The following is a 27,677-nucleotide window of genomic DNA, read 5'->3' as shown; positions in this document are numbered from 1 at the left end:
GAACTGCAAGAGCTGAGAGAAGTTTGTTTGCACATAAGACTGTATTTGGGAGTCTTTAAAGGACTGTAACCGACAAGAGAGTCCTTCAACCAGATTTGACAATGTAACACGATGAAAAGGGGCCAAAAGGCACAGTGTACCTTGGAAAGGTCACAAATTCATAACAGGGATGATGTGGAAGGATAGACAATCACCACCCGCACACACAAATCCACACCTGCGGCGTATTCTGAATCACTAGTTAACCTAATGTACCTGTTTTAGGACTGAGAGTGAAGTCACAGCAGGGCGAAGATTCAGACTCGACATAGATTTAAATCCAGTCCTTCTTGCTTTGAGGCAACGTTGCTAACCAACACAGCACAATGTACTTCATCATTTGTGTCAGAATTAAACCTATGCTGTAATAAAAAAAAAAAATTTTTTTACAACAGCTCGAACAATTTGGTTGAATTCAGCCAATATTCAGTTTCAGTTTACACACATTCATTGTGTGAATCTTTGAGACAGATGGCATGGGGGGAAAAAAGGTTGCAAAAATTTTTACAAATGGTAAAAAGACATTTTAAATGTTCAAAATGTTCAAAATGAACTGAAAACCATTTTCATTAATAACATTATTAATGAACATGTAATAGCATTATTTTCGTAACAACATTTCCGCATGCCTTTGTTTATGTGCAGGTATAACAGGTAGTGACTACATCAATGCCAACTACATCGACGGCTACAGGAAGCAGAACGCCTACATCGCCACCCAGGGTCCTTTACCGGAGACATTTGGAGACTTCTGGAGAATGGTGTGGGAACAGAGAGCAGCTACTGTTGTCATGATGACAAGGCTGGAAGAGAAGTCACGGGTAAGTCTCTGCTCAGCCTATTTTTGGACGGATGCTGGGCACCGCTTGGGGCAGACTTCTTTTCTTTTTTTTACCTCTTCCTCTTTACCTCACGTCCACTCCAGTGACATTTTTAAATTGTGTGTGAGTGTGTGGGCTTTTTTTGTTGTTGTTTTTTGCCCCATAGCACCATCTCCAACCACCAGCTGCCTAAAATGGCCTGGCTTCACAATGAATTGTGTCTTGGATCCTTTTTACTTTAACAGTGCTCAAGCTTGGTTTCCTTTCACTGGATGTTTCTTCTCAGAGAATTTGTGAAATTTGTCTGAGGCTTTATTTGTTCAACCAAACATACCTGTGTCTGTCAGTCATGTGTTCTTATGCACCGGCGGCCTCTTCACACACTTAGCTCAGTTTTCTCTTAGTATTTGCGGCGGCAAGCTGTTGCCTGTTCCCTACAGTGTTGGGAGAAGAGCAAGTTGTTGCACTTGCACTGTACAGTGCAGAAAGCTAAAATTAGATTTTGAGCAAGAGAGTGCTGAAGAGCGTGTGACCAATGCCGCCTACATCCATCTGTTATAAGTGGAAGTTCGAGGAAATAGTTCCTGGAGAGCTCAGTGGCTCAGGTTAAGAACGCAGAAATGCTTGGGTGTTTCCACTCGTCCACTTTAATTTATGCTATTTTTATTTAGACTTTATTTTCTGGCAGATATACGATTTAAGTGTCTATAAGGAGACAAATTGTTTTGAAGACTCAAATAAATTAAGAAAAAGGCTTTTGGAGTGAGGACTTTATGAAATGTGTGAGCTATCTGGTCCTCACCACAGAAAAAGGATAAAATAAGCTGGTTTCATCTCTGCCTTCTTAATTTAATAGACTAACCAGTCACCTTTTGATGTAAAGTTTTACCTGCAAGTTTTGATTGTTATATGAAATGTCATAGATTCTCAGTCATATATGAAGTAGTTTAAATCAGGAACATGCCATTAAAATTCTGCTCACATGTTTATGCATTACCATGAATAATCTGCATGAATTAATTATGCTGTATAATGATGACTTTTAATGTTGGTGCTTTTTTTCTGCAAATACATTTCTGCTTTCATATTTAAAATGGGGGGGGGGTTTAGTCATGTTGGATTGATAGTTTCATCTAATTAAAGGCATACGGTGGAGGTAAACACTACTTCCACCACTGCTTAAAGGAGGAACCTCTGTTGATAATATTCTGACTGAGCAAGGAATGGACATGTCTAAATGTCAAAAAGCCAGCCGTGATGTCTCATCCTGTCAATTTAACCTTGTGTCAACATCACGCTCACTCACCCCAGGTGTCTCCACTCATTTTCCCTCCTTCTACCCCCTTTCAATTGTTTACCTATCCTCTATCCTGACATGCGCATTCCTCTCCTGTCAAACGTGATCAGGATTAGCAGGCAGTGGAACTCGAGTGTCAGATTGAGCAGGAAATGGGAGATAAAGCAGGAGAGGACTGCATCTCCCTCACGAGCTGTCACATCTGATCAGATGTCCACTGGCACTTTCACACCCCATATTGAATGAATCTTTATTAGGTGGGCAGACGGGAACGGCTGGGGGAAGCAGGTGTTGTGTTTTTCAGATTTACTGTACACCCACTAGATAAGAAACTGCTCCAGGATTTGTTCTATAAAATCATTTTACTCCTACTCAGTGTACTAGAAAGCAAGGTTTTGCACAAGTATCTGAAATTGTAATTTGCAGTAGTTGTGTGAAGTGATTCACATTTCAGATGTATGTGACTTATCTCACTATTGGATGTTTGTCTATGTTTAGGGAACGATACAGGCGGGAATTGGATAGAGGTTGCTTCTGTTAAGCTATGAGAATGGAGTTGTTGTGACAGTCACATCTGTTGTGTGTTCATAGTGTTGTTTCTCCGATGTAAATTACAAAGCAGCTCCACCAGTGTTTCCGTCAACACCGCCTGCTGGGTTTTTTTTTAATCCACGGGAAGGTTCGCTTTATGAGTGGTGCAAGACCATATGTATTTTTGTCAGGGAAAACATGACGTGATTTTTTTTTTTTTTTTAACTTCTCCATTTCTGTGTGGGATGTTGTTCATTAGTGAAGAAGCCATTTAGTTGAAAGTGAGAAAATGTCAGCTCATTCATGTGTCTTATCTCTCACTTCCCCCCCCCAGATTAAATGTGATCAATACTGGCCCAGCCGGGGCACAGAAACATACGGTATGACTCAAGTCACCCTGCTGGACACCATAGAATTGGCCACTTTCTGTGTACGCACTTTCTCCTTACACAAGGTAAGTGATTTTTCCTCTCTCCTTCACATAGATTTACCTTTGCCTTGCTTTTCTGTTTGTTTCAATCGCACGATAAATAATCGAGCAACGACATAGAGGACCATTCTTAAACATGTCCGAGTAAAAACCTTTGAGGAATTACATCTGTAATGACAATAATAAATATCAACGTCATTATTCTTCATTCACCCTGTAACCAGAGGAGCAGTTGGATACAGACACAGGATTTACTCAAACAAATGTAATCATATAAACTGTGCACTTTCCAGACAGAACAAAGGTATATATACACACATAACCCTTCATCTCCATTATCCTTCGAGTCCACCCTTTTTACCTTGTTCAGCTGTCTCTCCACAATGTATCATCTGTTTATGTGCATCTGCCAAATTGGAGCACTTAGGTAAAGTGAGCAGAAGAGAAACTCAATATACATAATTGGCAGACTGCTCTCATGCTTCTGTACCCCCCAACAGACACACACAAACACGTGCAAATTCAAAAATTGACGCACACCAGCAGGTCGGCGGCGTCAACATGCAAATGAGCATATTGTCAAGATGAAGCTATTGTACCTGCAAGCTCCCATGCATGCTTATTTTTACATTATCAATAGTTGTATACCTTACATGCATAAATACGTTGTCACCCTTAGATATGACTGAATGTGACTGGCATGTGCACACACCCACACACACACACACACACACACACACACACACACACACACACACACGCTAAAATTAATTCATACAGCGAAAGAGAGACGAAATCATTAGTACCTGTGGGACCTCTCTCATTCAACCTCCGGTAAAATTTGAGGATGTGGATTGTAATAGCAGCTTTTAAAACGGATTGCAAAAGATTGTGCCAGTGGACAGATTAGGCATTTATCAGATTTTTTTTTCTCTCTTAACCAGACAATGCAGGTTCACTTTTTAGATGTGGTAGAAAAAGGAATGCGAGAGCGAAGGAGAAACATCTATGATGCTTTAAAGGCAGCTGGTTGATATTCGGGACCATTCATATTTTCACTGCTCTCAGCCGCCATCAAACCCACTGATGCAGTTCTCCCTCTATCTGTCCTCCTCCCTCCTTCTCTATAACTGGATCCGTTTCTGTGATTTCTTGCTGAGCTGGTTTCACTTTGCTGGGTGAAGTATAAGGTAGCAGAGGCTATTAGTAGACGGACAACCATCCACAAGCCCTGTGGTTCCTATTTACACGTGTGTGATTTTCTGCCCTTCGGTGAAGCTAAATTGTGTCTAGTGATTGTTATTTTTTTATTTTTATTTGTATATATTTCTTAATAAATAAAAAATGCCAGCGGCCAAACACCAATCATAACCATGCAGTGTGCCATGGCATTAAAGAAAAAGAAAAAAAATGGAAAAGAAAACAGGGAATGTCCAAAAATGAAAATGGAAAATAAGAACTAGGTCAGTTTGCGTTTAATTACCACACTCATTTATTCATTTATTCAGCAAGGAAAAATTTCCCTCTGTCAGGAAAGCAGAAACACTGCACTGAAATGCAAACAGCACCTCCATTAGAGGGTCTACGGCGAGGAAAGAAGGGAGGACAAAAAAGATGTAAAGGATTCTCTCTCTCCCTCTTTCTCTCTCGCTCGCTCTCTCTCTCTCTCTCTCTCTCTCGCTCTCTCTCTCTCTCTCTCTCTCTCTCTCTCTCTCTCTCTCTCGCTCTCTCTCTTTTTCAAAAGTCTTCCTCTGGATAATGCAGCAAGAGTTGAGTTTAAAATATGGGGCTAACAGGCAGATGTGGTGTAATGTGAGAGATGGCTGCATGCATATGTTGGTGAAACTTTAAAAAAAGAATTAAGCACGACGCTGTTCAGTATTCAAACAATCATGGGTTTTACTTTCGCTGAGTCTGCCTGATCAGCATGATCTGTTTAAAACGTGTTTCCAAAAGGTAAAGTATATCATTAACCAGCAAAGAGCTGTTCCAAACATTATTTTTTACTTTAGATTGCACTGTCAAAATGGCCACTGTGAAATCAGTTTGTTTTTCACAGTGACTACTTTATGTCTCTCTTTGAGAAGGATTAAGACTGAGTGTGTTTTCTGTATTGTACAGTTCTAAAAGTTTGGTTAGGGTCTGACAATTCCAGCAAGCGGTAATTGAACTTTGTAAAAGCAGATGATTTTCAGTTCATGAACTCAGAAAAGGGCCATGGAAAAGCTGTTTTAAAGTGTTTTCAGCTCTAAAACAATTTGAAACATTAATCATGCAACACTAGCGATGCAATCAGTTATACACTGGATATGCTTTTCTTCCGACTTCCCCATTATATTTAATCCAATTTTGTTTCTGCTTTTTTTCCCCCTCAAGAATGGTTCAAGTGAGAAGCGGGAAGTTCGTCAGTTCCAGTTCACTGCATGGCCTGACCACGGAGTACCAGAGTACCCGACCCCTTTCCTGGCCTTCCTGCGCAGGGTGAAGACTTGCAACCCACCTGATGCTGGGCCCATTATTGCTCATTGCAGGTGAGATTGATATGATGATTATTATTATTAGTGTTATTATTATTATTATTATTATTATTATTATTATTATTATTATTATTATTATTGTTGTTGTTGTTATTGTTATTATTATTATTATTAAAATATTATTATTTTTGTTTGTTTTTTCAAGATAGTGAGAAAAGACTTGCTTTCTCTAAAGCACAGTAGTTAGTCAACTCCACTAGCGTAACTTTTTTTTCTAACCCATCACATGGAAGGACACATGGGTCCTTGTTTCTTTTATTCCGCTATTATATTGTATTGAAATGTATTCATTAACAATGAGAAAGAAAAGGGAGCTCCCCGTGTGTGTTTTTTATTATACATTACATAACACATGCTCTCTTTCTGATGCGACCCCATGTCTATTCTTTCCTCCGTTGGTCACATCATTCTCCTCTATAAGGCATCCTTTTTTCCCCGCTGTCATTTTCGACACCTTTTTCTTCCTCTTTCTGTCAAAAGCCTCACAGTAATCCCTTCCCATCTTTTCTGCCTCTCCCTTTTCACTCCTTCGCTCCTCTCCTTTTTACAAGAGATATTTCTCAAATGGCTTATTCAAATTGAAACCTTCCTTTTTGTCAAGATAAGAAGACTTCAGTGAATCCAAAGCACTACACAATAAAAGTGAAATTTGACAGCTTGCTTCAATGAGTCTCTGTCACTGTCCTCGTGTTTTTGTATTTTTCAGTTTGCATTTCTTTCTGTATTCATGTGCTGTCGCCGTTTTTGGGGGGTTTTTTCTGAAGTATTTCCCACTCAAATATTTAAACTGTGTCACCCTCTCAAAACAACAACTAACAAACGCAAAAAAGAAATGACTGGATATACTGTAAATGACGATTCATGGTGTCTGGATTTAGAACAGCAGACAGTGAGTTATAATATATAACAATAATGGGTTTTTTTTTCAGTAACACTATAGAAATTAAACCAGAAACACTTTGATTTGCATCCATTAAAACGATTTCTTTTTCTTTTTCACCCTCAGTGCGGGTGTTGGACGGACAGGCTGCTTCATTGTCATCGATGCCATGCTCGAGCGCATCAAGCACGAGAAGACAGTTGATATTTACGGTCATGTGACACTGATGCGCTCACAGAGGAACTACATGGTGCAGACCGAGGACCAGTACAGCTTCATTCACGACGCACTGCTGGAGGCGGTCGCCTGCGGAAACACAGAGGTGGCAGCCCGGAGCCTGTATTCCTACATCCAGAAGCTGGCGCAGGTTGAAAGTGGCGAGCATGTCACTGGGATGGAGCTAGAGTTTAAGGTACAAGAAATGTCAGGTCAATTACCTCGTTGTTGTTGTTTTAAGTACCCAGAAATTCCAGAGGTTTACACTGTGTTTATGCCCTGCCTCTTCTTATCAGTAATGAAGACTGCATAATATCAAGTACTGCAGATAAACTTTAACTGCTGTTAAAACCTGGCACATGCTGCTTATACTCTGTGTCAGGCTTATAGTCTCCAGGTAAAGTCTAAGTTTACCATAATGCCCAGTATGATCTCAGTTGGGCCAGACCAGTCAAATGATAGAATGATAGCCCATAGAACTCTTTCTCTGAGTTTTCTCTGTTTTAGTGCAAAGAGGTACAAGAAGACAATACAAATGTGGATTTTTTTTTTTTTTTTTTTTACTCAAGTTATCTTGTAATACTAATTTGCTAGAAATAATGTCGTTGACGTTCATTTGTATTGATTCCATCTGGTCCAATAGGGGCTACTCTGTTTGCAGTTGCATTGAAATATTAATTGATTAATTAGAAGTCATAAGAAAACTCTAAGACCTGAAACTGAACAGCAGATATCAACAATTCACATATCTGAGAGATCGGTGATGCAACAGCATGATAATGAAAAATAATTTAATTCGATGTAAAATAGCCATACCATAAGTCTGAGTTTGTGAAAGCACGCATGCTTAAGGCTGCAAAATCTGCATAATCTATTCATAAGAAAAAGAGTGCTTAATGTTTACATTTTTGTAGTATAATTGTACTCTTTGCACTTAAACAAAGGAAAATCTGTAGCGTTGACTGTATTTATGGGGTGTTCTGCTCATATTTTACTGATTTGCACCCCTGCTTGACTTTGACATTTTCTCTCACCAAAAGGTGAAACCAGACTGGATAATAGAATGCAATAAATGTTTTCGCCATAATTTTTACACTTTGCAAAGTCATCAGGCCAGACTGAATCACGCTGCAGGCCACGTTGGCCCTTGGGACTTATGTTTGACATTCCTGATTTATATGTTAAGGTTCCACTATTAAGTTCTCATCATGAGGGAATTATAATCATCCATCCATCGTCTATCATATGTTTTTATGTGTGCTCTGTCACTATATTTTAAGCCAATATACGCCTATTTAAATGAGCTTTGCAGCAACCTTTCTTTTCCTACTAATTACTTTTGATGCTAATCTAATTTTCCCCTCTAACATATTTGTTTTTCATCACTTTTTGCTCTGTGCCAAATTATTAGTTGATATATATGTTTTGTTTTATTTCCGGGGCATTTGTTTGCATTTTGGTCTTTGAAAAAAAAAAAAAGAAAGCCCTCACAGTGATTATGTGCCAGCTGCTTGGGTTTTAGCAAGCAACTGTTAAATTAGATTAAGAAGAAGAGGAAGATACAAAATGGATGGTTACGATTGCAGTGTGAGAAAACATTTAAGCTCAGAGTAGATGTAAGTTTCAGTGAATCCTTGCACAGTACGTCAGGTAAATATGAATATGGCATCTGACAAAAGGTAGGTGGGGAGTCTCTTTCAGCATGTTGCTCATAAAGACATAATGGCAACACTGAATGAGCATGGTTTAAGCTTGCAGAGTTCAGCATTTGACGTGGGGATATTTTGCTTAAAGATATACCATTCAGCCAAAGGGAAATAGGAATAAATTAAGCCTGCCTCATTTACATGGCAGCTATTTGGCAGTTGAAAGATGCGGTCCAGGTAATGGGATCCCAGAAGGACTAGAAAGCAAATCTCCCTTCCTTTTTTGAGTCTCACTTCAATATTTTAATTACATAGATATACACTGCGGATTATTGTATGCTTTTTTCAGTGCTTGGAAAATGGAAATCTTGAAGACTTGAGGAACTGAGGGCCACAGCTTCCTTTTGTTTCAGTTGAGGATTTAAAATAATATGCTCAAGCAAAGAAATTGGGTTTAATCCAGGAGGCACATTGGAGGATTTCTGGCTGAAGGCAGTGTGGATTTGAGTTTAAGTTCAAGACGGAAAGAGCTTATGCTTTCATTACGAAATTCATGACAAAGCAGTCTGTGAGGATAGACACAGTGTAAACTTGCATAGATCTCAAGCAGAAATCTTCACAATCATCAGCATATGAACTCACCTTTTCTTCCTTACTCCAGTCAGTTTCTGCTGACCTTGAATTACATGCAGTCTCACTCTCAAATCATCCGTCATCTTGCCTTTGCCATTCATCAACACAACCCCCCTGCCAAGAAACAATAATAGTGCGGGTGTGTTTCGACCTTTTTTTTTTTTTTTTTTTTTTCTTAATTCACTGGCACACAACTGTGATGGAATCTTCATCGCCATCTGTAACAGGGATAATGCTGAGCTGGCATCAAGAGCTGCACTGGGATTAATAACGTCCACGCTACAGTCAGGATGGAGGAGGGAGGTTTGTGTGCATGAATAAGGATGGGTGAGCTAAGTAATTAATACTTGATGATGACAAATGGAAGTGGATGGCAGGGCAAGTGAGGGGAGGGACGTTTGGCTAATGAACAAAGGGATGACTGTATGCTAACTTGGCACAAAGGAAACGATTGGACAGGATACTGCACTCTGAGAAAAGGTGGGAGGTGGCATTGTAACTCTCAGGTGGGACACAGCGTCGTGCAGATTTTTTTCCTGGTGGGACTTTCACGAAGTCAACAGGGGACATAGTTGAGAAAAGTGGAAAATAAACACCTTGTTGCATGTGTTTCCTCAAAACCTGTGTTCAGATAAAGATTATCACATGTAGAAAGCATTCAGCATCAAGCAGTTCAGAAATTACAACGTGAACACGGACTTGAAAGTGCTTCACTGATTCTGCATTGTCCCTTAGATCAATTTTTTTTGATGCAATTCACTATTTGGATATATAGATGGTAACAATTGAAAATAAAAACATTGGAATTTCATCATCTCTCTGATGGATGCAAACTTCTTAGGTGTTGAATGATGTTGTTACAGTCAGCACTGTAGTTTTTGTAGTATTCTTTTGCATTGCTGGATAGATTTGTTTTTTTTTTTGGTACAATTAAAACCTTCCTGAAAATGTTACAATAGCAATATTGGTGTGGTATGTGGGAAAAATATGAAGGGGGGGGGGGGGGGGGGGGGGTCCATCAAATAAAGTCCAAAGAGTATCAATGGGGCAGAGCAGATGGGACTACTTGGGAGACCGGCCCAGAAACAGAGCGATCCAATGAGGCTAGTTGGAAGGGTGGCCTGGGAAAAGTGTGAGCACCCAGTACTGCTCAGGTGGGCAGCAAGGCGGCCTGAGGGGGCAGCCCAGGAACAGGACAAGCAGATGGGACTGCTTGGACAGATTGGGCCACTTGGGAGGGTGGCCCACAGAGAGGGCGGTTGGAAGGGTCACTCGGGAGGGTGGCCCAGAAACAGGGCGATCCAACAGGGCCACTCGGGAGGGTGGCCCAGAAACAGGGCGATGTGATGAGGCCTGGGAACAGGGCAGGCTGCTCAGGTGAGCAGGCCGGAAAGAGGGCGAGTGAATGGAGCTGCTCGAGGGGGCAGCCTGGGCGATCATGACAATGCCTCTCCGGGGGCGAAGCAGAGGGCGAAGGTGACTAAGCCCCTCCGGGGGCCAAGAAGGAGGCTGGATGGGAAGTCTGCGAAGCCCCTCCGGGGGCCAGACAGAGGGCCACAGATGATAAAGCCCCTCCGGGGGTCAAGCAGGGTGTTGAAGGCAACAACGCTCCTCAGGGAGCCGAGCAGGATGGCAAATGTGATGAAGCCCCTCCGGGGGCCCCGAGGAGACAGGTCCTCCGGGAACCTAGTCTCATATGCATCTGGTCCCGGTCCACAGTTTACTGCTGCTCTTATTGAAGGCAATTACACACATGTATCACTCCCGCAAGTAATGTCTGCGAGATCCATTTTGTTGGCTTAGTATACAAATTGCAGAACCAATGAATGCATTTTTTAATGAAGATCTTGAATGAAGAATTCAAGATATGGAACAAAACTAAATGCCCAAACATTTCCACAAGCGAGAACCAAAAACGCGGGGAGACATCATAGAGGCAAGAGATAATCATAAACAGGCTGATATAATAGGCTGGTGTTAATGCTATCAGCAACACAAGGACGACAAGGATGAACAAGTTTTGGAGAGGCACATATATGCACACACAGGGAGTTAAGCAATAACAAGGACTGTTTGACAACAATCAAGAATAATAAGGGAACGTGAGTAAGCACAGTGAAGGACTCAAGGATATAGCCAGGCACTAAAAATTAGTGGAGAAAAGGTGCACATGATCATAGAGAGGAAACATGAAACTAGGCATGACCTTCAACAAATACTTGGCCACAATATGAAACTAAACATGAAAGGTGAACAATGACTTGAACCAAGACCAGAAACTAAAACTTGAACAGCTTGAAAATTAGGACCTTTGAGAGAATACAGGGAAACACAATTCAAGAAAACAGTAAACTAGGCAAAATATTAACCAAAGCAATGAGGCCATAACATTTCCTCAGGCTTGGAGGTTCACATGACATGTTCACGTTAAATTAGCACATTAAACATTGTCCAAGGACTCTTAAAAGTCCTTGGAAGGGAAGCCTGGGAAAGTATGTGTGCAGACGGAGCCACTCAGGACATTGGCCCTAGTAATAATGATGAAGTCCCTGTTGGGGTTTAAAAGGAGTTTAAATGTGACAAACTCATTCTGGACAATCAGGGAAGCTCAAGGTGCAACCTTAGAACAGTGTTAACTGACAGGACGCCTCGGAAGTGTGACCCAGAAAAGAGGGCGCACAAACATGACAGCTCATGAATGACGCCTAGAAACGAGGCATGCAGAAAGAGCAACATGTATGAGCAGCTCAGGAAAGAGGGCGAGTGGACCGGGCCATATGAGAGCGGCTGGGAGGGCCTAACGGTATACTGACTGGGCAACTTGGGAAGGTGGCCTGGGAAAAGGGCGAGCAAATGGGCCCAAGTTATGACAACAAAGTCTCACAGCAAACTGAGCTGCTCGGGAGGGCAGCCCAGAATCGGATGAGCGGACATGTGAGGAATGTGGCCCGGTGTAAAGGCAACAAAGTCCCTCTGGGGGCCGAGGAAACAGGGCGGCTTGGTTGGAGAGCCCAGGAACACGGTGGGCAGCTCAGGACGGTGGCCACTCGGGGGAGTGACCTGGGCAATCACAATGAAGTCCCTCTGGGGACGAGGAGCGTGGCAAAGGCAAGAAAGCTCCTCCAAGAGCAAAGCAAAAGGCCTTGGAGGGCACTTCGGGAACAATAAAGAAACTGGGGAGCTCTGGAGGTCAACCATAGTAGAGTAAACAATTTCAAACGATTCCAAGCCCTATCTGGACACCCTGAAACAAGGTTTACAGATAGGGGGCAGACAGGTTGGGGAGGTTGAGCAGACAGGTTGGCCCAAAAGGGTGATGACACCAATGAGCATTTGAGGACTGAAGGTGGCAAAGCCACTCCAGGGGCTGAGGCCCCATTTATACGACAACATTTCAAGTGACAACACCAAATCTGTGAAAATAAAAATATTGCGTTTACACTGCAGCAATGAACACACTGACAGTGATGGAGTTAGTATGCCAGGCCACGGGAGGGTGCTACTGCTTGTTTTTGTAATTAAACAACACAGACTTGTGTGCAGAGAACAGCATGCTTTAAACATGAAGAAAATCGAGAGTACCCAACATTCATATGTACTGACAACGAATCGAATGTTATTAGGGGTGAGTCTCAGCTTTTAAACAAGCAATATGGATTATTGAACTAGAATGCGGACCCTGAGTCATGCCACTACGGAGGCTGCTATGTTTGTTTATTTACGGCACATGAGCATAAGGAACTATTTACCATTGGGGTAGATGTACATGCGTAAGAGTGCTCCATAGCTTCCGGCAGTCTCTGCAGGGGGGAATCGCTTCCGTGAAAGAAAAGTTCCACCTTAGGAGCCGGTATAAAAAAGTCACTAATGCAGTGGATCCAAACACCGGTGTCGTGCAAACAGACCCCCCAAGAGTGAGGAAAGTTTTGGGGATACACTCATTTTCGTTGTCGTGTAAACGGGGCCTGAGAGGAGGCCACAGGGATCAAAGCCTCCACAGGGAGATAACAGGGGTACAGAAGAAACATTCCAGGGGATTGAGCAGAATGGGAGGGGATTGATCAAAAGCACACCAAGCTTTAATTTTGCTATGTTGTTACCTCTTTGAAGCTCGAGAAGGCATCCGACATCGGAAAATGTAAACATCATTGCATTGTGTTCAAGAAAATGCCTTTTGGAAGGTAGAGAGACATAAGTTAGCTGTGATACTGCTGGTTTTGGTCTTGAGACAGCTGCTTTCGAATGCCACACTTCCCAGTATCCAAGTGTCTATCCCTATTTTAGCTTGATATGCCTAAAGTTTGTGATACAGTACATCCTCCCAGTGACCAGATGAGTTATTCTATAAATGGGATGAAGCTGGCAGGCATGACCATGAGGCTCATCTCTGCATTGTTGAATGACAGGTTGCCAGGTTTGGCTTCGTTCCCCGCACTCTCTTTGGTGTTTGTTGGTGCAACAGAGGGCCTCTTTAGCAGTGCCAGGCCACCTCAAGCCTTTCCAGGTGCCTTTGTGTAACACAGATCAAAGGAGAACAGTCCCAAGAGAGGAGGGGGAAAAAAAACCGCTGGAGAAACACCAAGTGGCCGCAGACACAGATGTACTTGTGCTGCATGGGAGAATTGGAGAGAAACAGAGAATACTCTGACGGGAAGTGGAAATGGAAAGAAAACTCCAATTTAAGATGAACATTTTGACTTTTTCTATTTTGACAGCCACTGGGGAAAAAAATTTATTTGCATTTCCGCCTACTTTATGAGTAGTCATCAGCTCCTATTGCCTATTTCACTCCTCGGTTTCTTCTATGGGTTGTTTTTTTCTGTCTGAAAGAAATACTAAACAATCTGAGGAGGGTGGCTTCTATTTGCCAGCTAACAAGCTGGCGCACCCACCCAAACACACAGACATCCTTTGTTGAGACATTGAAGCCCAAAAAAAGGCGATCATAGGACTTGGTGACCCGCAAACTCCCACTCAGGTCCTCGTGGTGATGATGAGGTTGCAGTGCACCATTTCATTTTGATCATTATACGCTGTGTGTGTGTCTGTGTCCATTTTTCTGTATGTCTGAAAATCCCTGTGCGAGTTTGTGTCTTATACACACGTACCACACTGGGTTTATCAAAGTCGCTAGTGACCCACTTTTGGACGAGTTTTCTTTTTCATACAGACTTGATCCAGATGCTTGTTAGTCTGAGCGTGAGGCATGTTTTTCACTGCATCCGACCCTGCAGAACCTCACAAGTTGCAAATGGGGATGGAGATTTTGATTTGCTGCCCAATAAATGCATTTACTTGATAAACAATGTCCCTTTGAAGCTTTGTCATCTTTGTTAAAGCATTGATGGAAGGATTTGACTGGATCTTCTTTATTACGTTGCTACTAACGGGCCCCACTTTCCAGCCATCTCACACCTGTCTTCCCTTCCATCCCCTTTTATTATCATCCCCTGTCCTCTTTCCAGCGTATATCTCATCTCACACACGTCTCTCCTTTTGAAACTCACTTAGCTTTCTCACTTTTCATCTTCTTTTAATCTTCTTTCTCCCCTTCCATATCATTCAATCCATGCATTATGAGCTTTTTTTTATATATATATCTCACTGCGCTGATCATTCATTCATTGGTGTATTAATCTCCTTCTTCAATTCTTCTTTATCAGCGTTTGGCCAACTCTAAAGCTCATACGTCGCGCTTCATCAGTGCCAACCTTCCCTGCAACAAGTTCAAGAACCGACTGGTCAACATCATGCCGTACGAGACTACGCGAGTCTGCTTGCAGCCAATTAGAGGCCTGGAAGGGTCCGACTACATAAATTCCAGCTTCATTGATGGATACAGGTAGGACTGACAAATCAGGAAACTTACTAGTATGAACTGTGTAAATTGATGTAATTACATTTGTTTTATATAATTACAGAAATTCATCAGAGTCATTTTGACAATACCCAAAACAATATTTGGCAATTGGCTGTAATTTTATGATTGATCAGTTTATTAATGTCACAAACAGGCTAATGATTAAAGAACTCAATGGCTTATTTCACCCCTTGTCATTTATTCTTTGCAATCCGCGAGGTGATTACAAGGTGTATTACTCAGTCTTAGCAATTGTTCAGTGTCTTTCAAAAATGCAAACCACAAAATCACCAAGAAATTTGCACTGTCGAGATGTATTTATCCTGTAATATTTAAACTGATACGAAATCATTATCCACATCCAACATAAATGCTTTTTACATGGGTCCACTGCAGGCAACAGAAAGCCTATATTGCCACACAAGGACCTCTGGCAGAGACAACAGAAGACTTCTGGAGAATGCTCTGGGAGAACAACTCCACCATTGTTGTCATGTTGACCAAACTTAGAGAAATGGGGCGGGTAAGACTTTAAATTCACATTTCTTTGGGATGTTTATTGTGAGCGCATAAAATGAAAAAAACAATGATTTGTCAACCCTTTTGCTGAAATAGGAAAAGTGTCACCAGTACTGGCCAGCAGAGCGTTCTGCTAGGTATCAGTACTTTGTGGTGGATCCCATGGCAGAGTACAACATGCCCCAGTACATCCTGCGAGAGTTCAAGGTCACAGATGCCAGGGTAAGTGAACTCAGGAAGTGTTTGACGGGATGGCAGACTGTCGAATATGAAAGAACAAGGTATTATTTGGGAGGTTTAAAAACATTTCCACATGAAATGTGTTAAATACCCATCTATACTAGACTTTTTTGGTCAGTTGGTGAGCTTTCATTACATTATAAACAAATTCATCTAAGCTGCATTTTAAGTGTCTCAGCAATGTATCTTTTTTTTGTGTTTTTGTTGTTGAAACTGCAGTCGAATTTTCAAACATACTCATCCATGAGCTCAGTTACTTTCACATAGATTTTTCTGTTAGGAGTTTTAACTTCAATTATAATGCTTGATTTGAAGCTGCCACCTCCAGTTCCTTGAAATGAAAGAGCAAGTGGCACATCATGGCATCTCTTGTTTTTATGTTCTTGTTTTTTTATTGCCTTTTAACAAAGGTTGTCCACAAATATTGTAGATTTATCATATATTTTCTCACAAACTTTACAAAATACTTGTAATAGTGATTAGATGGATTTTCACAAAACACAGCAATGACCTCATTAATGAGAGTTCATGACCAAAGTAACTCTTCTTTCCCTGAACTGCTGAAAGCCCACGTTGCTGCAGTTAGTCTCTTTACCTCAAAATTCCTTTTTTGGTCCAATTAAGTTGGACGGTTTTGAAGCTGCAACAGCAGAAATCCGACTGGAGGAATGAAAATGCTCTCTGTCTTTGCCGAACCAGCTGACTTACCCCGTGATTTCTGAGGTGGTGTGGCAGCAAGTTATTACCCATGTTGTTAGCATTAACAGAAAAATGCACATGCACATGAGATACAAACAGACATACCATCTACTGAGATGGCTTGAGGAAAGAAATCAGACGTAAATTCAGTTGAAACTTTTATGTTAAGTACACCAGAACATGGATGGACATACAGTACATAGATTTTGTTAATACATAAACCCCATGCAGCGTTCAGCAACATCTGTCCTGTGCACACAGGTTCATGAGTTCAGCTCTTCCCAGCCACCTTAATACATGCTGAATTGCTTGTTGCACCACAGATACATTCACACACTCGCCTTGTGTAACTTTGTATGTTAAAATTTGTAAAACAGAAGGACAGATAAAAAAAAAATCTGCAGACATATTTCGACATGTGTGTACTCGTATGTGTGTAGGTAATCAGTGGACTACATATGCATGGTAGTGTTAGTTTCTGTCAGAAGATTCTCGACAGGGTTTCATCAAAGCACACAATGGTAGCAAACAGACAGCCAAAGCACATCATTGCAGTTAGGAAAATAAAGCGGAGCCATGGAGAGAGTGATATGATCTGTGGTGGGTTCGTGTACAAGGTATTTGTATGTACGTCTGTAGGCTTGAGGCCTCTGCTCATGATTGTATATGCATCTCAGTGTGTTGGTAAACTAAATTCCACCCCACATTCTAGATAATCAGTGTACATTTTCCTTTTTTTCTGTATGAGTGAAAGTGTGTGTGTGTGTGTGTGTGCATGTCTGTGTGTTCACGTGCATGTTGCATGCCTCTGCGCAGTAATAGCATAGACTCCACGCCTCAACACTCACATCTTGCGAGCCAGTCACGTATTTAATCACACAATTTGACACGCCGCGTGGGCCCTCAGGTTGTGTGTTAAATTTTCCTCTCTTTTTTTTTCTCCTCTCTTTCTTTGGCGTGCTTGGTTTATTGTGTTGTTGTCTTTGCCCCCCTTTCATTTTTAATCCCCCTGCTGAGGCTAAATGTTTTGGAGATGGAAAACAAAGGCAAGGAAAGAAAGAAAACATGCAATGCGTCATAAAACAGGAAAAGAGACACGAGATGTTTCACAAAGAGAATAGGTATATGGAGCTTAACTTATTAAAATCCAGATCGCTGTATTTGTCAACTCCAATAAATGCGCATGATTACATCTTGGCTGCCATGTTTATCCACAGCTATCACATCACACATTGGCACATGGGACAACGGGCACAAGGATTCAATGGAGTGATTATGTATATCCTTTGACATACACTATCGGTTTGCACTGTACATTCAGCATGCAGTCACCATCTGCATTTAGCCTGCAAGCAGAAGAGGGGGATGATTAGCTCAAGGGAGAATGAATGAATGAATGAATGAATATGAATGTAGGGCAGCTACTAAATATGATTTTAGACCCTCAGGTTCTGCCAAAAGTGATTTTTCTCATTTACGACATGAAACTTTTATGTATGTGTATTGGTGATGTATGATTAACATCTTTCCCCGTATGTGATCGTGCATGTTATTCTGTCTCCCTCAATTTAAATGTACTTTCTCTCCTAACGTAGGAAAATTAAGACAAATTTACTTTTCGGGGTAATTTCCAAGCTTGTTGCGAAAGACAAATATAACTGCAGTATACTTCACATGCCAAGTGAGTATTGAACCAATTGTACCGTTTGCAGTGTGAACAAACAGGAAGAGAAAGTGTGAGAAGACCACATGATGTCTAAAGTGCAGTCTGTTGTGCAGGGAAGTGAGGAACAACTGGAGAAATGAACACCTGGCTGTCTTAATTACTGGTGGCATCAAGTGGAGCCTGTCTCTGCAAAAATGCTCGTCTCTGCTGACTTTCTTGAGAAACTTCCTCTCTCCGAGACAACTTGATAGAAGTTTCTTTTGCAAGGACACAAGTATTGACTGTGCATTCTCAGACTGGATAATCAGCTCTCTCAAAATAAAGCAGATCATGTCCCCTGTCCTAGTGCAATGCCACAAAAATGAATTTGAATGTTTTTGTTTGCATAGGAAGCATTTGCAGTTTTCTCACCCATCAAAACAAGATTACATAAATCAATATGAGATTAAGTTGTTGAGATTGGCTTTTTTTTTTTTTCTCATGTGTCAGTGTGCCAGGGTTTGCGGTTCCAATTTTCACCTCCTGCTCCGTTAGTCCTTTACCGTTGCTTCGTACCTCACTCGTTCTGCTCATCCATCAGGATGGTTTATTGATCGGATTGCAGGATTATCCTATTCAACATGGTGTCTGGGAGAAGACGCTTGTCATGGCAGATACACTATTGATTAGCTTCAACTGGGATCTACTTGTGACACGCACACACACACACACACACTCACACATGCTAACACACCAGGAGAAGAGAGAAACAATAGGGCTTGAGGGTAAAGACACAAGGGGAGAGAGGGAAGGACGCTGTGTACCTGAACTGTGTGTCTGTGTGTCATTGAATCTGCAGATTCTGTCTTTTAGAGAAGAATCAATTTTAAATTAGCAGCAAATTCAAAAGAGGTGCCGCACACAAAGTCACTCACTGGTCTGTTAGATACGTGTAATCTCGCTTTGTTGGTGTGTCTTCTTCCACCATGCTTCATTAAGATGCTTTTCGTCCCCATCCTGTCAACTGGCTTATTTTTCATTGTTTTCTTTCACAGGATGGCCAATCCAGAACTGTAAGGCAGTTCCAGTTTACTGACTGGCCTGAGCAAGGCGTGCCCAAATCAGGGGAGGGATTCATTGACTTCATAGGCCAGGTGCATAAAACGAAAGAGCAGTTTGGACAGGACGGACCAATCTCTGTTCATTGCAGGTAAGTGTACTGAATGTCATGTGTTTGCTGATTATGTATTTGCTTCATAGTTGATTTAGCAGCAATAATCAATCTATCAGCAACAATCTCCAGTTGCTGACACATATACTCTCATACAGAGAAAAAAAAACCTTTTTTAAAGGGCAAATGGTAAGGTTACAGTGAACAAACAAAGGCCCACAAACTACTAGACTAACACAATATATTGATATGATTTATCCACTTTTAATACACCTTTGCTCTCACCCAAAAATGAATTTATATCGCTTCAAATGGCCTAAAGTCCTGACGATGTCACCTCACATATTCCAAGGAATTTTATTCCAATTATCTAATGATATATAGGTAGACAAATGCCTCTGTGACCTTGCATGTGTCCTATTTTTGTACATGTGATAACTGAATACTGCATACCTGAATATTTTCAGCTTTGATGATCACAGGTCAAAGTCAGTGTGACCCCCTCTCCTGTCTGTATTTATGCCCATCAAAAAAAGCAGTTTTTAAAACTGGCATTTATTTCACAAGCTTCCAAAAATAAGAATTCAATAGTGTTCGGAACGGCTTCACTACTTCGTCACAGTGTATGACCACGCAGTGATATTTCCTTTTGTTTTTTATCATTAATCCATGCGACACAACATGTCATGCTTTCTTGTTAAACTTCTCTATTTTGTTATTGCTTTTACCTGACGAGACTGCAGCAATGTGCTCTTCGCCAAGTAAAGCAAAGACCAGCTTTCCTTCTTAAAAGATATAGGCTTCAAGAATAGAGACACGATAAAATCACTTAAGGTGGTTATTGTTTCGCTGCACAGCTTCTCCTGAGGTGCACTTCTAATAGCACCTTCAGATATGATCGCTCCACTTTTTTTGGTGCGGTACACTAGCGCTGCACCTCCACAGGCCCTGCTCCTCCATAATTGATAAGGCTCAGATGCGGCCTGGCATTTGCAAGGAGGAGACGTATGAAACGATACAGCCATTCTTTTTTGGTTTTTACGATTGTGTCGTGATACATTTTCATCAGTTCAGGTATAACATCCAAGGTTACTTTCATCATTAACGCGGCATAGTGGGAGCTCTTAGAAAGCCATGTTTAGGAGTGGTCACCGCCAAGACCTCAGGTCATTCGTATTCATCGTGAAGCGTTCGGGCTGGAATCGACTAATTGAGTTGCTCCTTTCCGCAGCCAGACAAGAAGCACGTTGTCTGGATTTGTATGCCGTTCTAGACAAAGGAGAACGGAAAATGTAGAAGCTCCATCAAAAAATGTCCATTTCCATCAATGTTCTGTCATTTGCATTCTGAAAAGCTTCCAGTGTCTGTTCCTTTGGAATGGATAGCATTAACGACGTGGATAATTTCCTTGCTGTCTCATGACAATATTTTACTTTCGGACTGCAGTACGTGTTTTTTGGGGGGGTGGGGGTTGCACTCAGGCGCCATGACATCATCAAGAAGACGATCACCTCCCTAGTATTAAAAAACAATGATGTCACCAGCCACCAAATGGCCCTCTGGGAGTTGTAATATCTGTCAGGGAAGCTCCAATAAGACTGACTTATTCCAGCCTCCCATGAAGTCATTATTGGAGAGAGAAAATGCTGCCTCAAAGTGAAAGCGCGGTTATTGCGGGACGAGAGTAATGGACGTAAGAGCCCCCAGACTATTAATGCGAACTGCAAGGGTCACATGACCACTCAAATCATTAGAGTCTTGTGCAGTTAATCGGGTTACAGGTAGGTGTCAGGAGGCAGATACCTCATTTGGAAAAACATTTCTCTCGAGTAGTGATGTTGATTGCTTGCTTTATCTATCAGTACTGTAGTCACCTCCTCCTCCGTCTCCTCCTCCTCATCCCTCTTTTTCCACCCTCCCTCCATCAGGCTTTGTCTCCTTCAAGGGAGAAGCTTATACCTCCCGTTCCTCTTACCAGTTTGTCTTCTGGCGCCACCCTTACTTGTCTGTCATCTGCCCGTCTATTTTTTTAATCCTCACTCTCCCTTTGCTTCTCTACCCATCCGCCCATTCTGCAGAGCCTCTTTTATTTCACTCCAACCCTCTTTTCTTTTCTTCCCACTCCTCTTCTTTTTTTTCAGCCTCTATCTAATAGACCCACATGCTTTTTGTCATTAATTGCCTGATTACTTCCTGTGAATGGGGACACCAAATCCTCTCAGTCTGCAGTGGCTTGCCGAGCCTTCAGATTTGGAGAGTCAATATCTTTCTGGAGAGAGAGAGGGAGAGAGGGAGAGAGAGACAGAGGGAGAGCAGTGACTTTAAGAGCCTGTGTGACAGGCTGTGACTGACTCCCAGGAAAAGATTTTGGGTGGGTTGCAGCACCACGTTTGGGTGGCTAATATTTGGGATGTTTCGTTAGATGGTTGTGCTTGATACCATTCTTTTAATCAAATGATACAAGTTATACTTTTGCCCCGAGTTTACCTTTGTCCTCCACCAGACACACACGCACTTGTCAGGATTTCTTGCACGAAAGCCAAATGTGTCTCCGAGCAGCCATCACTTCTCATTCAAGAAAATAGCATCAGAGGCTGGAAGGAGCCCAAATAAATCTGTTGTCATATCAATTATTGTTCCATTGGTGAAGTGGAAGTCATTTCACAGCAAAGCAGCTTAGAGAGCCAACTCTCAAGTATTTCAGGATCCGAGTTAAGACCCAGCCTGTATTTCTGGAGAGCAGCAGCATGCTGAGTTTTTTGACACATGGGAGGAGGGTCTTACTGACACAAAATGTTTGCCGGGTTGTTTGTGCACATGTTGTTTGGAGTGTGCCTGTGTCCTTGAGGCTCATTTTGTGTTGGACAAAAATATGGACACACATGTAAATGCATTCACAAGGTTCTCGCATGCAAATTGCTTTCCTGCCACTTTTGTGTTACCCTGCAGTGGCGGCAGCAGGATTTAGGACTATTGAAGTTTTCACACTGTGTAACTTTGTCATAACAAATATAAAAAAAAAAAAAAAAAATGTAGGAGCTTTTTTCAGGTACAAATGTATAATTGTGTTTTAAAGCTGCTTTTTTTTTTTTTTTTTTTTTTACACTGATGTGGAAAAAAACAAGTGCACATTAATACACAATGGGAAAGACAGACAATGTCTCAGTGCCATTTTTAAATTGGTTGGTGTCTGTGTATTTATAGTGCTGGTGTGGGCCGGACTGGAGTCTTCATCACCCTCAGCATCGTCCTGGAGAGAATGCGCTATGAAGGCGTGGTTGATATCTTCCAGACAGTAAAGATGCTCCGGACACAGAGGCCAGCCATGGTGCAAACAGAGGTGACTTATTGCACATGCACACACGCACGCACGCACGCACGTACATTTCAATACTTACACTGCTCCTTTTTTTCATCGAACTTGTCACAGAATAAATGTCTTTATCATTGGCAATTTCCAGGAAACAAGTTCTTCTCCATTAAACCACCTTTATACATGTTTCATTGAGTGTACTGGATCGAGATAGTAGCCTTTTCCAGACCACTCACAAATTAGCAAATTATTTATGACCTTGTTTGGAAGCTGTAGGCTGATTGTTCATTTGTTTTTTGATTTCTTCCAAATAATTTTTGAAATAATTTGAGCAATGAAATTCATCTTTTGTCATGCTGTCAAACTGTGTCAAATGTCAAATGACAGCTCATTCTGCACTCAAGGACATTAGGAATTCGGCATGGATTATAAGTGTTCAATAGAGGGTCTTGATCATCCCTAATAATGCATATTCATCTTGGTAGGGTATTCTGCACCAACGGTCCTATCAGGTTGAACCATGCACTGAATGATGGAAGAACACACACAGACACACACAAACACACGCCAATTTGTTATTCAGACATGTTGTAGCGGCAATAAAATGGTACATTTTATTTTACTTCACTCATTCATGTTTGTGCTTCTTTCCTGCAGGATGAGTACCAATTCTGCTACCACGCTGCTCTGGAGTACTTAGGAAGCTTTGATCACTATGCAACGTAAAAAGCCATCCCTTCTCCCCGAGAATCCTGTTGCCCCCCCCTCCCTTCCCCCCCACCTCAACAGTCTCCTGAGCCATAGAAACTTTGAAAATTGAAATGACGACAGCAGCCGATGACATCACCACTGCTAATTCAGACACAACAGGATCCTATAGATTTTTAGTAGATAAACACCCAAAGCAACCAGTTAAGGATAATTCCAATTCGACTTCCGAGATGAGGCACAAAGAAGAAAATTGCCCATCATTTACAGAAAAGAAAAATCCTCAGCAGGGGGAAACCAGAAGCTGCGGCTCAAGCTGTGAGGCGGATATCGATCAAATTGTCAGACTGCGTACCTTACCTCAAGTGTTTCGATGTGGAGGACATTGTAAACATTCGTGGACATTCTTCTCTTCTCAAAAATATCTTCGTGACACAACAGTAACAAGACACAGAAAATGAAGGAAAAGTAAAGCAGAAATCAATGAAAAGCAGATGGATGTAGCCAAGACTGGGTGACTTTTTATGTTTTTGTAATGACTGGGTGCAAAAGGGGTTCGATCAACATATTTTGTGAGTGATGTCCAGAGAAATGACCAACCTCTGGTTGCTCCTGTAAAACCAAGTGGTCATTCAATTAATACAGGGCAAAAACAAAAAAAAAACGCATCGCACAAGAATACTGACATTGGGCATCAAGTGAATATTGAGTTTTACCACTGAAATGCATAATTAGGATACATATCTCCAAAAAAAAACCTGCTAGTTTTTAATGGTAAGAGCTTAAGGACAGCTAGAGATGATCAAGTATAATGCAGCCAAACGTTCTAAGACCTGCAAGATTCATCAATTGTAGATTTATGGAAAATGAGTGACCAATAAGCCAGGTGCAAGTACCACAATGTATTTACACAGAGACAAGTCCCCCTAAAAGGCTCATGTCACAGTCCCCAGATTCAGTATATTGGGGGAAGGGGAAACCTCGCAGGAGGATCCAGCTGAGTCGTGTCCCGATGGCCGAGGTGAGAGAAATGGCAGCCGTGTCCCAGGATTTTTTACAATCACTCCTCTCTTTGGAACCATTGCATCACAGGGCAGCGGCATCAACAGCCACCATTTTGAAGATGAAATCTGGTGGACGAGAAGCTTTGGAACAAAACGGAACAACCAAACAAGGAAGGCCACGACATTGGGGCTTTCTTTGTGTACAGTGACCAATGCTCATCGTCATTGTGTGGAAGTTTTTCGTCTTATGAGGAATTACCCTTTTTTTCTTTTTTTTTTTCTCCCTTTTTTAACATTTTTTTTTTTTTTGTCAAAAACCAAACATGCTGCTTATCTTGTGTATGCTGTTCATGTGACTCTGGAGGTAGAGGAAACTGATGAATAAAAGATGCCAGCTCTGCTAACTCCTTGCGCCCTGGTGGGCATGACTGAAAGTGCATCCACATGAAGACATCGTTCGCCGCTTCTTTTTTTCCCCCTGCCTCCTCTATAATCATCTATATCATTGTATAAGACACTCAAGAGTGGCTGAAGGCCTGTCGCAATTACAAATCTGTACATTAATGTGGTTGAAAGCCGGCCTATAGTTCCACTGTATGTGTGTTTGGTAACAGGTGGATAAACAAAGTAGACGCTTTGGTATTCTCCCAATGTTTTATAGATGATGTCTCTGTGGGTGACACAGCCAGACCAAGCAGCCATGTTGGATCTCAACGCCATGATGTGTTAATGAAACTCTTCGGTACAAGTATCTTGAACAGCCCTAAGATTATATAGAATAAACTTGAAGCAGATACCCCCAAAACAACAGCAAGTTCTCATACTAATGTCTGATTTAAGAAGAAAACAAACAAAAACCAAATCATGGTTTCAGAATCACCACGCTTTCATTTCGAGATCAGCGCTTTGGTACGAGCGTACGGATTCTGCAAAGGTTTCCGGAGGGTGTGCACAAAAACCAGAGCAATGGACAGAACTGTGTGTAATCTCTTATTTCCAAAAAAGCCTTATTGTAACTGTAACATTATACGGAGAAAAAAAAAAAAAACATTAATGTTGTATTATGACATTTTATTTTACATGACATAGTTGACTTTTTATTTTCTTTTTGGTTTAGTTTTTTAACAGAGATGTTGTATTGCATTTTTTAAAAGTTAGCAGGAAAAGAGAAATGCTTATCTGTTCATATTATGTTAAAAGACATTCTATTTTTTCACTGTAGAAATGTTAAGTACAACATGTCTGTGTGTATGTGCAAATATATATGTATGTATACATATATATGCACACTGACACATGCATATATATTTAAAATGCAGAATATGAATATATGTCCAAACACTTAGTATGAATTCAATATTTCTTTTTTTATTATTTCCTTTACCTATAAGAACATGCAATGGATTTTCTCCTTTTTGTTATTACTGCCTGTGAGATATATATATATATATATATATATATATATATATATATATATATATATATATTTGAGACCATGTGCATTACTTATTTCTTAAAGAAGGCTGAGGAGATGCCATCCTCCGCCTCCTCCCACCAGTGTTGATCCTCTACCTGAGGGTAGAGCCTTTGCGATGAGGAGATGCCATTTTTAAACATTGTTGAAATTCTTTATCAGCATCGAATGCGTCCGCATTAGTATTCTTTTTATCAAGGAAAATGTGTTGATGAACTGATCAGCAAAATATAATTTTAAAAATGTCATCATTGACTCTTTTCATCATCTATCGCAGACCAACTGACGTACTGTACCCTGTATGATCATGTACAGACTTGGGTCCTCACTGTTTGTTTGTTGTTTTGGGTTTTTTTTGGGGTGTTGTTTTTTTTAAGTCATTTTTCTTTTTTTTTTATTGATTTTGTTATTTTTAGACCTAATGTGGCCATTCATTTTGTTAGATATCCTCCATGATCAAGAGTATACTTGTAAATAAACAAATATGTAGATTATATGTATTTGTATCATTTGACCCTGAAGACCTCATACTTTAAGTGGGGACCGAAATACAAAAATCAAGGTTCTGCTCATATCTAAATTCTTGGTATTTGTGAGGCCTGTTTTCTGAAACCTTCTTTCTCCAGTTCTGCTCCCCGGTCTTTAATTACCACTCGTCCTTTTTCTTGCCTTTAATTTCCCCTGCTACCAGTTAAAAGTGGGAAATATGCCAGCGTCTGTTCTCACACCTATAAGCCCCAACAAGGGCACAAAATCATCTGCTGGTTTAAATGTAGCTGAAGTTAGAAAGGTTTTTCCCCTGACAACTGTCTGAATTGCTTATCAATCAATTTAAGGCCCTGTTATTCTTACAAGAGGACTTTGAAGACTGGTTGTGTTAAAACAATTAAACCTCGAGATAAAACGGAACTCTAAAGGTGTCAAATGTTAAAGCTCCTGCCTTTTTCTCCTGAGAAAGTCGAGGAGCTTAAGAGTTCTCACAACCCCCCAGAGGATTTCAGCTGTCCAAATCACTAAAATGCCAAGGTGTTAATCCATAAATCCATCATTAACTGATGGACAAATACAGCCAGGCTAAAGGCCATACATGCTTCATTTGCGACATGTTGATTTATTTGATTTATTTTCTCCCCCAGTGCATCTCAAGCCTTGTATAGAATCACATTTCTGTGTTTATGTTTAACCATGTTTCATTATGGGATGCAGAGAGAAATCAGGACTCAATGAAACATAGCAATGCGATGCAACCAAGGAATGACCAGGACAACCAAAAACTCGCTGCAGATCCACATTTCCAGCTTGTCGTTTCTGAACACTGGAAACCTTGAGATGTTTCATAACGGACAAAAAAAAAAAAATAATCCAGAAATGGATTGTGGAAATCGGAAAAGACTGGTACGTTGGGCCCATGCCAAAACTGAAATCATGGAAGTCTTTTGAAGCTTGTGCAATGTGTTACTCTTTTGACTTCATGTAAAAAAAAGAAGAAGAAAAAAATACTAGACTTTTCAAAACAGCCACCAAAATTTATTGGAATATGTCGCTGAATATTTGGGGGAGGGATGAGGGGGACTAACAAAAGAACAAGACTAACAAAAAAAATGACATCATAAAAGGTAGATGATATACAGACCATATGGACAAAACAAAAAAGAATCCAAACTCAGCAAAATAGTTTTTCCTTTATATGAGAGCCAAGTGCTATCACTTTCAAACTGTTACTTCGAACTGAAACAATAATTGGTTTAAAGCCACTGTGTATGTAGATATGTTGACTTTGTATTAAAGAAATGTTGTCTGAAAATAGTTTTGTATGTGATTTTTTTATTTTTTTTTTGGGGGGGGGGGGCTTTGTTTTTTCGGCTGATTGGCTTTGTGGCAGTATGATTGTTCCAGATATCACGTCTCTGATTCAATGCCAATGTATATCTGGTCTGTTAATACGCAAATTTATGGTGAGACTTCTCAAGCATCAATTACATCAGCATTTGTTTTGCTTTGCTTGCCTTAAACC

The 27,677-nt window shown here is 41.0% G+C and overlaps 1 protein-coding gene across 5 annotated transcripts in view; it reads left to right on the top strand.

The window, feature by feature from the left end:
* The window catches only part of ptprsa (protein tyrosine phosphatase receptor type Sa), a 230,194-nt gene extending 202,734 nt beyond the window's left edge, over positions 1–27,460 (top strand). For all 5 annotated transcript variants that reach the window (XM_080506753.1, XM_080506754.1, XM_080506750.1 and 2 more), the window contains 10 exons: positions 685–860; positions 3,023–3,142; positions 5,495–5,649; positions 6,662–6,947; positions 14,694–14,872; positions 15,287–15,413; positions 15,506–15,631; positions 19,049–19,203; positions 22,369–22,504; positions 23,135–27,460. In XM_080506753.1, the coding sequence (XP_080362879.1) occupies positions 685–860; positions 3,023–3,142; positions 5,495–5,649; positions 6,662–6,947; positions 14,694–14,872; positions 15,287–15,413; positions 15,506–15,631; positions 19,049–19,203; positions 22,369–22,504; positions 23,135–23,203 (1,529 nt within the window). In that variant the 3' untranslated portion in view covers positions 23,204–27,460. The remainder of the gene's footprint in view (positions 1–684; positions 861–3,022; positions 3,143–5,494; positions 5,650–6,661; positions 6,948–14,693; positions 14,873–15,286; positions 15,414–15,505; positions 15,632–19,048; positions 19,204–22,368; positions 22,505–23,134) is intronic.
* The last annotated feature ends 217 nt before the right edge of the window (positions 27,461–27,677 follow it).

This window comes from Blennius ocellaris (assembly GCF_963422515.1).
Source record: "Blennius ocellaris genome assembly, chromosome: 12".
Classification (NCBI taxonomy): Eukaryota; Metazoa; Chordata; class Actinopteri; order Blenniiformes; family Blenniidae; genus Blennius; species Blennius ocellaris.
Note: the sequence above shows the minus strand (reverse complement) of the source record. Positions and strands in the feature narration are given on the sequence as shown.